Genomic DNA, 14,445 nt, shown 5'->3' on the forward strand with positions numbered 1-14,445 from the left:
ATGTTGCTCTCAAAGTGCACCAGATGCAACAATTCACTTTAAAATGTTAAAAACATTCTGCCCGTGGGAGCATGCCCCCGGACCCCCCTAGAGGATGTGAAGTCCACCCTACTCCTAAGACATGTCAACATGACTAAGGCCAGGTAACATGGACCTGGTTAACATGACTGATATGTTGACGACCAGCACAAAACACTGTGTGTGTAGTGGCTTTGCTCAGTGCAAAACTCCCAGACTTACTTCTCCATCATCATGCTATCTGAGTTCCTTTAATGGTAACTGTACTACCATGCAGGTGCACACTGCTTCAACTCACCTCTGGGCTAAGTCCACCCAAACTTGAAAACCTAGCTACGCCCCTGCTGTAGTATTCAAGAGTCACACACGTCGTACAGTAAATAAAATTTATTTTCATTGTTCAGACAACACACAGATTCCTCATTTAAATGGAAATAAACAGTCCACAGATAGAGCTGCAGCTGAATGTTGACTACTCATCAGTCTGCAGCATCTCCTGCATTTCAAACAGCTCCTGGTGCTGAGGGGAAGCAGCTTTATAAATATCAAGGCTCCTCAGGGGGGGTACTGTGTGTGGAGTGGGGGGGGGTCAGAGGTGGCTGTGGAGGCTCATTTGCGCTGAACTTGTGTGAAGGATGAGGGCAGCTGGATGGGCTGGACGGGTTTCTTGCGGGAGTCTGGGGAGACCCTCTGGACTGCCGAGGGCAGCAGCTGGTTCCGTTTGATGATCTGCAGGGCCAGCTGGGTGTTCCCTAAAGATACAGCACACATTTAAACACTCACACACTAAACTAAATAAATACTGCTCGTAGACCACATCAGTGTGACCAGCCAAAGAGCAGTTTGTCATCATGATACCTGACCAAACTCCTCAGACGTACTTCTGTCCAACAACTTTGTTAAACTTTACAAAATGAGAGTTAAAATAAAAAGTTATAGGATTTAAAGAATAAGTAAACAACTTTCTGACCATGTGCTGTTCTAAATGCAGATACAAAATGTTTTTTTAAATTATAGATGCTGAAAGTCAGTGTTATAATCAGGGGTGCACATAACTGGTACGCATGCGCGGCAAAAATCTGGTTTGCGTAACGTCACTTGTGTCACTACGCGCCTTTGCGTACCTGACAGGTCATCAAAACACACGTTTTGTCTACACGTGTTCCTTGTCAACAGTCAATGGAGTAGACTAGTAGACATGTCCAAAAAACAAAAAGACATGAAGCAGCTACCACATGCAAAATAACAGCAAACCAAGCCGGAGCAGAAGAAAAGATCGTTTCTGAAAAGTGGCTCCAAGACGTTGCCGTGGCTGGATGCTAATGATGAGTTCACCGAAATGTGGTGCAAAATATGCCGCTCGCGTCACAGCAGACAAAACGGCAGCATTTTATACAGGCTCGAAGAATTTCAACCACCCTGTTTGAAAAACATGAAAAGATCAAGGAGCACGTTAATGTGGAACAAGCTATCGCTAATAAACAAGCTAGCAAAGAAGAACTATCCAGCCACCCACTTGCTAGCGATACAAGCTGAATGAAGAACAACGGCAAGCCCTGTGTAATATTTTTCTCCTCGCCTTTCATAAAGCTAAACATACATGTCCCATGTACTTCTATGTAATACTTCCTATGCTGAGGATATTCCTTTAAGCGGCTAGGAGGCGCATATCACTCACGTGAATGGGGGACACGGATAATGCAGACCATTGCGCAAAATGGGGAGACGAGACTCAAGTTGCAGTCTGCTGAATTTTGGGGGCTGCTTTTTGATGGATCTGAGGACATCACAAAAACCGAGCAGTAACCGAGTTACTCAGAGTTTCTCTGAGTAACTCTCACTCTAAATGTTATGTGCACCCCTGGTTATAATGTATACTCACTATAATATGTAAAATACCCTTTAGACACAGCTGCTCTGATGATTTTCTCTCACAACATGAGGGAAGTCTCCTCAAAAGCTTAAGAAGTGGCTCTACAGAGTGTGTGTGTGTGTGTGTGTGTGTGTGTGTGTGTGTGTGTGTGTGTGTGTCTGACCGTTCTGCAGCTCTAAGTAGACTCCCAGCAGGATGGCTTCAGGTGGAATCTCCTTAGTGTTCACCATAGATGCAGCCTGATGAAGAAAAAAACTGGGTGAATTATTATTTTACTATAAAATGATTTGAACAAGAGAGATTGTTTAGTCTAACTACTTTTTCCTAGAATACACTTTCATGCATAAGAGAAGCTGTTTCGTCTTCATACAGACATAAAACAAATAAAACACTTCAGTTCAGTTCACACAAAGCTTCCGTGGCTGCATCTTCTGCATCTAGAAGCTTATGAGGAAAATGGCAGAATAAGCACATTGCTACACACTCATTCGAAAACTCTGTGCATCATGTCTGTGTTCACAGTTGACTGACTTATAAATTGAGAAGAAGTATAAATCAGATCCATGAGCTGCCACTGTTGCAGCAGTAACAACATGCAGCACCATACACAGAGGAGTGCCTCTGTGTATGGACGAGGTGTGGGTGCCTCATTTTATGACTGGAGGCTTTTTTTTGTTGCTTCACACTAACTAAATGTTATTGGTAATGTGTTTTAATTGTGTCCCTGACAAAGGTCACAAGTTATTATCTACACTTTGCTCTGAACACAAGCTTAAAATGCTGCATCTAAGGAATATGTAATGTATGAATAATGCAGCTGTTGTCATGGTTACCTGATGCAGGCACTTGCGGGCCTTGTCATACTCGCTCCTCAAACAGTAGGCGCTGCCCAGGTTGAAGAGCATCATCGCCCGAGCTGATGTCACACTACTGGGGTAACAAAGGGGAGTCTGCTTCCCTGCTGTGCACACAACCACACACAACGACACAGACAAACACAACCACACAGACACACAACCACACGCACACAATAGTTATTACTTATTCTTTTGTTTTACTTACTGTTACTTTGTTTTATTATATAATTTTAATATTCCTGTTTAAATATCCTATAGATGAGATTTTGTAAAGATGCTGCATGAACTCACAGGACTCGACAGGCTCGTCTCCTTTGTCGGACCCTGTTGAGAAAAACAAAGCCAAGCATCAAGGGAAAAGCCCAAATGGTGGTGTGTTTTGTAGAGGAAAGTTTAAAAGCCACAGACCTTGGTCCTGCTCGCTGCTCAGCACTCCCATCGACACGTCGCTCACATTCTCTGGGTTGAGGTGAGCAATGGCGTCAGAGATCCTGTCCAATGAGATGAGGGCTTCAGCAGCATAGAGGTGACCCAGGAACCTGATCAAAGAGCAGAAGGCTAAGAGACAGGAAGACACATCACTGCTTTAACTGATGACGTGGCTGCAGTAGCAGACACTTACTTGAGGGATCCAGACACCTTGGTTTGACGGAGCAGTTTTTCAGCATGGTTTAGAGCCATCAGGTTGTCTCCCAGTGCTAACGCCACATAGGCACTGCAGGCCAGGATGGAGCACCTGCACATCAAACAAGACAAGAGAGATTACTGTGCAGCCTCTACGCTCTGAATCCTGGCTGATGTGTCAGCTGAAGTGAGGTGAGCAGAGTCTTTACCTGAGGTTTTCTACCTCCTGCTTTCTGAGAGGAGACGATGGTGCAGCAGACAGGAACTTATCAGCCTCCTGACCCTTTCCACTGCAACACATCATCACAGTCACACCTCTGAAGCACTGACTCAAATGCTGCACTGTGACAAAGTTAACATCACAATATTATTATGTTATGTTTTACATATCTGGTAGCCATTCCATTCCAGTTTCTGTTTAATTCAACACAAGCACACCTCATACCTGAAAAGGTATCTGGAATCAAACAATAACTATTGACCATACCAAAAGAGTTGAAAAGAAAGGTTAAATTCTGGCTTTACTGGCAGAGGGATACGGTGAGCGTCAGGTTGCTTCCATCCTTAACATTTCAAAGACGGAGGTTCATAAGAACAAGGTCCAGCAGCAGACATTGGGGACAACAAAGCTACAGACCGGCAGAAGGCGAAAACGACTCTCCACTGACCGGGATGGCCAACTCATTCGAATGTCACTCATCAAGTGACCTACAAAAAGAATGACAAACGGCTGCAGGTAATGTGCGTGTCTGACCTGCAGGCGTCACTGTTCTCGCTGCCGCTCTCAGTGCTTCCTGACTGGCTGGAGCTCTTAGAGGCATTTTCTGTCTTGGTGTCCTGCTGCTGATGTTCAGGCAGTAGCAGCAGAGCGTTCCTCAGGCAGATGGCTGCAAACTCCATACTGGCTACTGGGATAGCTGCGGACTGGCCCTCACTGCGCACACAAACACACACACACACACACACACACACAGGGGAAGGATTTACACATGCTGTAATAATTAATATGAATGAATTCAAATTGAAAGCTCGGCGCAGTTTGGAATCTAGAAAGAGATGATGTTACGTGTCGTGGGGCCAGGTGTTTTGTGTTTCCAGTCTGCGGCATGTAACATATGATCATTCTTCCAGCTCATAAAAAGGGAGATAACTACCAATAAGATATCAATCTTACAGGGAAATGTGTATATGGTAAACCAGTGATTTTCAAGTGCCGTGAGAGATCGCCAGGTGTGCTGTGGGAAATTATCCAACTTTTAAAAATGTGGTTTAAACTTTTTTTTATTTTATTTTTTAATCACGTTTCTCGGACAGCACTTGTACCGGAGCGCCGACGGAACCCCGCGCTCCCTGAAATTCACGTTTTTTGTTTTTTTCTTGCCTTGCGCATTCACATTCCCTCCTCCCTCACACACCTACAGAGCGGAGGAGAGGAGAGGAGTAAACTACGCACCAGCACCGTCGCACAAACCTGTTTGAGAACACTGTCATAGAGTATATTTTGCCCAGATATGAATACAGGGGTGCCTTTGCATTTTGGCTTGATCTTTGGTGTGCCTTGGCCACAGAAAGGTTGAAAACCACTGTGCTAAACTAATCTAATTGACACCCAGTTCTGTTGAACTGTTCCTTTAAGAAGAAAACACAGATGAGCTGCAGTCTTTACAGCAGTCACTGGCTGTGTCTCAATTCATGGGCTGCAGCCTGCGCAGGCTGTATTTGTAGACCGATTACATCACAGCGCCCGCGACAGGGGTGTCCCATTTCGGCGACTCCTTCAAATGCAGTCTTCTTTTCCCGGATTTGGAGGACACATCTGATGTATCCTTCATGGCCTCAGGTATCCCAAGATTCATTGCGCACCCAGAAAAAAAACTGACGAAAAATGGCGCCCCTCGACCCAGCAGTAGCGGCAAATGGATATACTTTTAAATGTAAGTATTGGGTTTCAACTCGCTCGAATAGCTAACGATACAAATGTTATAAAATCAAAGGACCTTAAAACATAACATTTTCGCTAAAATTATGGTTAAGTTACGAGACGTTAGTGCCGATGCTAGTTAAGCTAGCTGCTCAGCAGCTGTTAGGAGCGGCTGCTTGGCTGCCGGCATCCGATCTAAGTTAGCCTTTTAAAGTAGAACTTTTAAGACCATAACTTTCAAACCTAAGAGTTTTAAATGTTGATTTATATTTTACATAGATTGTGGCGACTGTATAGATAATGTATACTTCATATTACCGGCTTGGTTTTCTGACAGTTGAATATCACTTAAACAGTCCAGTGCAATCGTTCGGATTGATTATACATATTTTATTATTTATAATATGTGTACTTATTTTGCAACTTAATCTCTTTTGTTTAGTGATGTAATAAACTTGCTCTAACATTGTGTTTTGTTTTAGGGAGAAGGAGACAGAGGCAGAAGACAGGAGAGGATGGACATTCTTTTCTACTGGAGAAACTTGTTGACAAATGAAATGTAAATTAATTTAAATAAATAATATATATAATGATGAATATATTGTGCATTTAATTTACATGAACTATAAATGAAAAGTAATGAAAATCTAATTGATTTCAAGGTTCAAGAAGGATTTATTTTGTACATATGATTTATTAATTTAGAAAAGGGATTATTTAATTTATAAAACTACCTATCAATGAATGGAAATGAATGATCGAACAAAGAAAATGATTGAATGATTATAATAAACAAAAGTATTATAAAACAATATAACATTTAAGTATATAGATACATTTTGCTGCTGGACTGGATGGGCTGCCACAATAAAGCCCCTGGTGTCTCCTGATGCATCATGTGGGGGGGGGGGGGGTCTCCAGAGTGTGTATGAGATGCCCCTCCACTGTCTAAAATACATTATCGCTGGTGATAAAGCATATCTTCAATAATGATTGAAAATAAAAAAATAAAAGTATTATCTCTGGTTCCGTTCTCTGGGAAAATGTCAAAGTAAGCCGTCAACTGCGCTTGATAACTTCAGAGAGTTGCTAGGAGACGGGAGCGGCAAAATGTAGGGGCGTGAACAACTGGTGACGTACCAGGAAGTCCCCCGTAGACTGGACCGTCTCATTTCAGCCTTCGGTTTCAGCCTTTGCGGTATACGGAGGTCCTGGCCTGCAAAGACCGCGAAGGCTACGTCCTGCGCAGGCTGCAGCCCATGAATTGAGACACAGCCACTGTGTCCGCACTGCTACCCTCTGCTGGACAGTAACTGTAGCCGTCTGCTGGAGCATGGACACTCACCTGTAGATAGTGTTCTGGGTAGACTGCGATGCCAGGACGATCTTGCGATGATAGCCTTGCCCGACAATAGACTGAACTATACCTTTTTTACAAGGTAAACCTTTGCTCTCCTGCTCCGTGCCCTGGAAACAAAAACAGCCATTGTTCACCTTTAAACAACTGTACCATGAATTAAAAGGTAATTTGGAAATACATGTACAATTATTGCAGTTGCTGCAACTGGTATTGTACCCATGATAGTTTCTGAATAATTACTGATCGTTATTGGATAATATTGTACTTTAAGTGAAACATATCTTTATTGTTCCTTGATCCATGACATAACCCACTTCTAAAAAATTCAATTGTAGTGGAATGTTGTCTTTAACAACAGATACTAACACTACAATACATTAAAGTTCATTTAGCTGACACTGACAGTTACAATGTAAAAACAATATGTAATATGACAAAAAGAAAAGAAAAGGAAATTCAACATAAAACAGAGCTAAACTAAAGTCCTACCCCCTTGTTAGCAGAGATGCAGCACTCTGCCAGTCGCAGCCAGAGTCTGGGGTTGGAGTGGTAAACCTGCACGGCCTCCATCAGACACTCGAACGCTGCCAGAGGCCTGCCGATGTGCAGCAGCTGGATTCCACAGTTATATAGCAGCTCATAGCGCTTGTTGGCTAGTAGAGCACACATGGGGATACCTGTGAACTTCTTAGCTGGAGAAGAAAAGAGCAACTTGTTACCATGGGGATTCCATTTCATGCAGATTGTTTCATGTTATTTGTCCAGATTGTAAAATACAAAAGGAGGTGAATGGTGCTCACAGCATTAAAAACAAACAGTGGAAACAATGTCCCTGTAACTATGGGTAATCCACAGATCTCACCGTCAACAGTTTTCATGGGGACTATATATTTAGTAGAAAGTAGTTCTAATGAAAATGCGGACGGTGAATAACACTGCTGCTAAATATCACAAACTATAGGAACCTGGACAAATCAAACAAAACTATCAGCATGGAGAGATACCACAAGACTGTGCCTCACATTGCCCGCTGCTGCCGTCTCCTAGCTGTGCGCAAGTGTGGTCGTTCTCTTGCAGCGCCTTCTTGAAGTAGAAAATGCCTAGGTTATGTTTCCCCATTGCAAAGTGAATGCAGCCCAGATTGTTCCAGAACATACATCGAACGCATTCACCTGAATGAGACAAATCAGAACACATGCAAAACACATAAATAATCATCAAATGTGACAGCTACGACCAGTTACATCTCAAGTAAAGATGACGTTTGGAACACCATTTAGCCAATAATGATACATTAACAGTCTGAACCAAAACTACATCTGTGGCTTTGTGACAGCAGGCCAGAGAAGAGTAGAGAAGTTGTCACCCGTCTTGATGGGTCCAGGATGCTCTGCGATGTTGGAGCTATTCAACAGCTTCACTGCTTTCCGGTAGTTTCCTCTCAGGTACTCAAAATTACTCTTGAGGAAGAGTGAGGGTGCAGACTGATGGAGGAGACAGGAAACACGTCAGAGACACACTGACGAACTTCGGACAAAGCTCACACTGGTTGAACAACAGCTGAATGCAGCTGAAAATAACGGCTCGCTCTACGCAATGTTCAACATGCACTTTGAGTGTGAAAGCCCAGGTAAGAGCTTTGACATCACTTTTGGTGCACAACAATGCTTTACAAAGGATCACTTAACCGTTCTTGTGTTCATTCATTTGCGGTATATGAAAAGTTGTTGTTTTTAAAATCGGCGCCATCAATACCACAAGTCTTATAAATGTTTGTTCCATGTGAACGCATGGTATCGACATGTTATTTCCACCATCCAAACAGTATGACATCACATGCATACCCACTCCCCTCACTTTTTGAACAACGTACTGATGTAGACTCACATTGCCTGCTGTGTTCATCACTGACTTGATCTCCCTTTTACAGGCCTTGGAGGATTTCATCTGAATGTAGGCTCTCACTTTGTACTGTAAAGGAAACAACAGTCAGTCACAGTCACTGAAACAGAAGCAGTGGATGTGTAAATCTCTGAGCTCTTGCCTGGTGCATCTTTGACTTGGCTGCCTCAATCATGGCTGTGAATTCTGCCTTCTGGTTTGCTCCATCTTTGTTTGAACTGTTGCTCTGGAATCAAGCACAGCACTCAAAGAATATACTCCATGCTTTTATATCTGCTTGATGTGACTTATGCAGTTAGTGACCTCAGACACAACTACATAAGTAAATACAAGTCTTCACAGTTGAAGCTATTCAAGTGGCCCAGCTCACATATTAAGTTTGTTTAGTTAGATAACGGAATAAAACACTCTACTTTTTAAGTGTGTTCTGACAACAGTTGTCAAATGACAGTAAGGTCTGTGGGTTATTCTGTGTTTCTGCTGCAGAATTTTTAAATGTCATCTTCCAATGCTGTGACCACCGCTAACTAAATTCCATTCACCTCCATTATATTGGGGTGGAGGCAGAAATCTTAACATATCTTAAACAAGTATCAATGGTTACTGTGTGATCACTTCTTTTTCTGTCCTTTTCTTTTTGTGGTACTGTAGTACAGAAGGTGGGGTACCTCTCCTTTGCCATTCTTGTTGCCTCCTTGTACGGAGAGTTTGTCCAGCACAGCCAGCAGATGGAGGGCCTTCTCCGGCTGGAAGGTGAGCAGGTACAGATCCACCAGCAGGAAGCACACAGCCTGAGCAAACTTCTCTGCTAGGACAAATAACACAATGACTCTGTGCCAAAACATGGTTCCTTAGAAAATATCAATATATCACTGTCACATTAACAACTTACGGGCCTATTAACCCTATTACTTTTAGAACAGGCAACAATTCCATGGCTGAGACCTGCACATTAAATGAAGCCGTTCTTTTGGGAGACTTGAAACCTTTATTAGGTTATGGGAACTTTGGCTTGCACATCCATGTTATGATATCATCAGCATATCAGCATTTTCATATACTTATGGCAAGTCTCCTCAGCTTTTTCTCAAATTTACATGTTTATTAACATGTTGATTTTTAAAGACTGGGGGTTGATATGAAAAGAGCTGAAATATTAATTGTTAATCCTTTACTTAATGAGATGTCCAAAGTAGTGACAAATGCTCGTCACGTGCCATCAGGGAGTCCTGTCCTCAAAATGCTCATTCCCCCCAAACAAACCTTAAAAGGTTATCACTTACAACGATAAGCTATGTTTAAAAAGTCTATGATCACAAAATATTTTGTATTTTTGTCCTTGATTAGGCCTACAGAATTAAAATGCCAATCAAAGCAGCAATGGATCAACTGTTGGATGATCAACCAGTTGATGATGTAAATATTTACAGCAGTATACTCTAGTAAAACCCAAGTATAGCACCACAACATACCAAATGGTTCCAGAAACTGGTAGAGCCTTTCTCCTATGGCAATGGCTTCAGAGTACTGTCGCATATGATAGTGTATGATGGCTTGATTATAGTACAGCCAACTATTTTCAACATCATCCAACCCATCAATGTCCTCTGCTGATGTGTGAACCTGAAAGAGAAAGATAGATGTGGGATGAAATCCGACAAATCAGGAAGTAGCAAAGCGATGTTTGTTTAGAACTTTCACTGAAAACAGATTCAACATGAACTGAAAGCATGACAAAAATATGACCCACATTTCAGCAGTTACCTGGTTCTTCATTGCCATTAGGGTCTGCTTCAGAGTCCCTGTGGTAGTTTGACTGCTTTTGTAAAACTCTACAACAGCTTTATTCATGGCAATCTTGTAGTCCTCTTTGTTGAGCTCCTGCAGGGCTTCAAGGTGTTTCAGAGCCTCGTCGTACTTCCCAGTCTGTGAAGAATACAGAGGCGCCTTTTACCAAATATTCAACATGCAATCTGCGATTTGCAACATAATAGATTTTTTTTTTTTAAACGTATCACTTATCAAAGCAAGCTCCATACCTGCGACCCTTGCATGCAGGAGCCCTGTAATACTTGCAAATTTAGCCACATTTTGTGAGCAATTAGTGAAAAGTTTTATCGCTGATTTTATGAAATGGACAGCATGGACATGTTCATGTGATTTAAGTGTTTACATAAAACTACTGCCATGCTTTATTCTGAAACTAATCTGTGAGTAGCGCCATACCTGTCCGACTTCATGTTCGCCAAGGACACAATAATGAGTTTGTGTGACAAGATGAGTCTCACACACACACACAACATATTGACTGCAATGAAGGAATGTCAGCTAATGCAACTTCTTTAAAAAGTGGCAATAGATAGCATTTAGCTTCTCATCGTGAAGTGTATGTTGATTGCACAGGAATAATGGCTGTGGAATAATCTCACCATTGGCATTACAATGCAATTATGTCTGCCTTTGGGTCACTAAGAGGCAACTCAACAAAATATCTTACAGTAGCTATCTCCAGGCAGCAGACCAACCGGAGTAAACTATGGAAACGCTACCCAGCAAAAGAGCCCTGTTGATGGAGGAGGCCAAAAAGGTGAAGAGGGAGGGTGATAAAAACATTATTTTTACTAAGCTAGATGTAAGTATTACAATCTGCCTAATTATTAATACTACAGGGTGTTTTAATTTGCTTTTATCATAGCACTGAGATCAGGGTTTCTAGTTCTTTGGGATTCTTACGGTTGTTTCCTGTTTTGGACAGTAACGTTAGCTAGGCTGCTAGAAGTAGCCATGTTGCTAATGATGAAATTAACAAGTAGATCGACCTTCTTGTTCATATGAACATCTATGGACAGGAAACATGTTATCACAATCTCTGTTGCGCAGCTTGTTTGGAAACAAACGCAGTGTGTCCTGTGTTGTTGGTAGAAAGAGTTCCGATAGCTGCACCAACAATAATACTTGGAAACGATATCGTTATCTGCTATAAATTGCTTTTAATAAAGGATCAGTAATATTATTCTACATTTGTCTTACTATTAATAAATCCCATGAAAATATGTTTTTTTTATTGTTGTTTGTTTTAGTCTATCTCTTAATACTCTTTGACTTACTTACTCTGTGGCTCTCAGCTCCAAGCCCAAGTCCAAGAGGAAATAGTGAATTTGTTGTGTACTATTTTCAGTGGATTCATTCTCATTTTGTGCTCTAGTAAGTGTTTTTAGCAGGCACTCCAAACAACTTAAAAGTTATCACTTAGAACAATAAGCCGTGTGATCACAAAATATTTTGTATTTGACCTGCCGCCGGCGAAATTTGCCACTTTAACCGATGACAGTGAAGCTTAGCGCCGACTAAAAATGAGAAGTCACTACTGGAATGTTTTGTAAACTGCTACTTCAGATTTGACGTGTGTTTATGTGTAAACTCCGCATTATCCAAACCATTTACATATATATGCTATAAGATATCTTTAGGATTAACTCGGGTCTCTACTCTTGGTGGACGTATTATACTGATTTTATCACTCAGAGAAGCAGTAAGCTTATTTACAAGGCGTATACCATTTCCATGAAGACATAAAAGTGTAGCATTTTTAAATGGAGACTGGTGTGACCCTTGCTCCATAAAGCTTAAGCGATGCTTATTGCTCAACTGTCTTTAAGTGTTGCAAGTACAGCAGGAGCTGAAGAGTCAACACGGTCACAGTTTTGATAAATGTCACGGTGTGATCGCAGAGAATAGCCAAAATATGTGGACTGACTTTCTAAGTTTGTTAGGAAAGGAAGGAGGTGATTTACCGAAAACGCTTCATATGCACTGGCTGCCATTTCTTTCTCTTGGTCCGTCATTCCAGGGGATGATGAGCCGTCATGCTTTGCTTCGTTTTGTTCTGATCAAAATGTAAAAGAGGGGAAAATAAGTCAAACTTACATCAGTCTCCAACCAAGGCTAAACATGAAATTGGAGCTCACTGAACACATTGTCATGTTGGTGGAACCTGACGTGTGACTTGTGACATGGAGCTTTATCCTGCTGGAAAATAGACCCTAGCAGATGGGTAGACTGTAGCCATAAGGCATGGACATGGTCTGGCATTTAAACTATGCAATCATATTTCACTGACAAGAGTTGGGTGGGAATGTTGCCATACTGCTTATACTGTGGTAGCTATTGCCAAATTCTGGTCCTACCATCTGCATGTGGTAGCAGAAATCAAGATTAGACCAGTTTAGGTGAACCTGCCAATGTAACCCCTGCTTCCTGTTCTTAGCTGAGTGGAGCCTGCTGTTGTCCATCCACTTCAAAGATCTTGTTGTGCATTCAGAGATGGTCTTCTGTATAGCACTGTTGTCTCACCTGGTTATTAGAGTTACTGTCGCCTTTCTGTCAGCTTGAACCAGTTTGGCCAGTTTCCTCTGATCCCTCATATTAACAAGACGAGAAGTTTGCTGTTGCTCACATCATTCTCTGTGAACTCTGTTGTAGTGAAATCAAGGTCAGCAGATATTTAAACCACCTACAACTAGACCATGCTCAAAGTTACTTAGATCACGTTTCCTCTCCATCTGATGTTTGGTCTGAACAACCACATGTCCACATGCTTTTATGCATTGAATTGTTTCCAGATGATTTGCTGATTAGATATTTGCATTAAGGCACAGATGTATCGGTGTAGGTAATACACTAACCACTAAGTGTAACGCTATGTACGTAACATGACAGTTGGCGAATAATTTGAGAACCTCATTAAAAAATCTGACATTTTATGGCATCAGACCTAAACCGTTCATTCTGATATCACATCACCTTTAAAACATCTTTACGCCCATCTTTAATTCAGAATGCATTCATCAATTTGAGTAAGGTAAACACCTCAGCCGGAGACTTGGTTCACCCTGATAACGCTAGCTGTTAGCATAGTTTTGAGTTAACCTGCTAACTGTTGTGGGATTAAGCCACATATTCCTTTTAACGTTACTCGGTTAACAAAAAGACACTCGCGATGTTAACGCTAGGGGTCTGAATGCATGTTTAGGTCGTTAATGTTTTGCCAGTAAGAAAGAAACTTCAATGCGACATTTCTGAATGAAGTTCTGCGGGAACGTGTCTGCAGGCAACATGCATTCCAGCTAGGCTAACGTTAACGTTAACTGGGAACGGCGCTGTAGAGAGTTAGCGTAATTAGGGTACAGAACACAGCATAAACTGAGCGTTACAAGGGTGATTCCTTTCAAAAGTGCATTACCAGTTATACAATTGCATTAGAAGTGCATTAGTTTAAATTGACCATAGCTAGCTACGCAGCTAGCATTAGCTAATACACTCACCTGTATGTTCTGCCATTGCTGTGGCCCTTTCGAGGACAGTTAGAAACCCTATATGTGTTGGGTTAGCTAAGATTAAATTTAATTCCGTTGACTGGCGGATGAAACGTTAAAATGGTACGTGAATATTTAATATCCAGTGTTTCACACAGAAGATGGTTAGGGTCCGCTCTAAACAGATTCTTCTTCGCCGTTTGGTCACAGTTTGTAACAAACGCGTTACGACGAAACAGCGTCCCCTGTTGCCATGGACGTGTCAGCAGAATATCAAAGAGCATTTTGGGTCATGTGAATGCCTCTTCTTTAACACATTTTTAATGTATTATTTCTTAATATATTCTTTGCTGTCCGATTATTGCACATGCCCTTCGTATGATAATAAAGCAATATATATTAAAGAGGGGTCTGTTTCAGTCAAAAAGCAAGCTCTCCAGCAGAAAGTCAACCCACTTGTACAACAATGGTGTCAATTCAACATAATACAAATCACAGTATTTATTTTGTTGTGTTGTTGTTATATGAGGCTTGGGTATTTAAATAGGCTAACTAAAAACATAAATCTAGCTTTT

At 41.6% G+C, this 14,445-nt stretch overlaps 1 protein-coding gene across 2 annotated transcripts; it reads right to left on the reverse strand.

The window, feature by feature from the left end:
- Window positions 1–390: 390 nt before the first annotated feature.
- On the reverse strand, window positions 391–14,129 carry cnot10 (CCR4-NOT transcription complex, subunit 10). 2 transcript variants are annotated; one of them, XM_029452176.1, is made up of 19 exons: window positions 13,880–14,129; window positions 12,350–12,441; window positions 10,320–10,481; window positions 10,028–10,178; window positions 9,224–9,360; window positions 8,698–8,781; window positions 8,541–8,624; window positions 8,020–8,137; window positions 7,676–7,825; window positions 7,143–7,345; window positions 6,639–6,760; window positions 4,127–4,306; window positions 3,582–3,662; window positions 3,371–3,484; window positions 3,157–3,287; window positions 3,040–3,072; window positions 2,725–2,849; window positions 2,055–2,130; window positions 391–770 (listed from the first exon to the last, which is right to left on the reverse strand). In XM_029452176.1, exons 1-19 carry the CDS (start codon window positions 13,893–13,895, stop codon window positions 628–630), a joined length of 2,202 nt encoding a protein of 733 aa, XP_029308036.1. In that variant the 5' UTR covers window positions 13,896–14,129; the 3' UTR covers window positions 391–627. The 2 variants fall into 2 exon arrangements, with proteins under 2 accessions (XP_029308036.1, XP_029308035.1); XM_029452175.1 differs by having other exon boundaries at window positions 2,725–2,852; window positions 13,880–14,128.
- Between the last annotated feature and the right edge of the window lie 316 nt (window positions 14,130–14,445).

This window comes from Cottoperca gobio, chromosome 16 (genome assembly GCF_900634415.1).
Source record: "Cottoperca gobio chromosome 16, fCotGob3.1, whole genome shotgun sequence".
NCBI lineage: Eukaryota > Metazoa > Chordata > Actinopteri > Perciformes > Bovichtidae > Cottoperca > Cottoperca gobio.

What these genes read in the sequence shown, in the direction of transcription:
- cnot10 (XM_029452175.1), bottom strand. An exon ending in GAGAACAGTGACGCCTGCAG is followed by an intron (nt 3,663 to 4,126) that starts GTCAGACACGCA and finishes GATGTGTTGCAG; the next exon opens with TGGAAAGGGTCAGGAGGCTG. An exon ending in GAGCAGCGAGCAGGACCAAG is followed by an intron (nt 3,073 to 3,156) that starts GTCTGTGGCTTT and finishes TTTTCTCAACAG; the next exon opens with GGTCCGACAAAGGAGACGAG.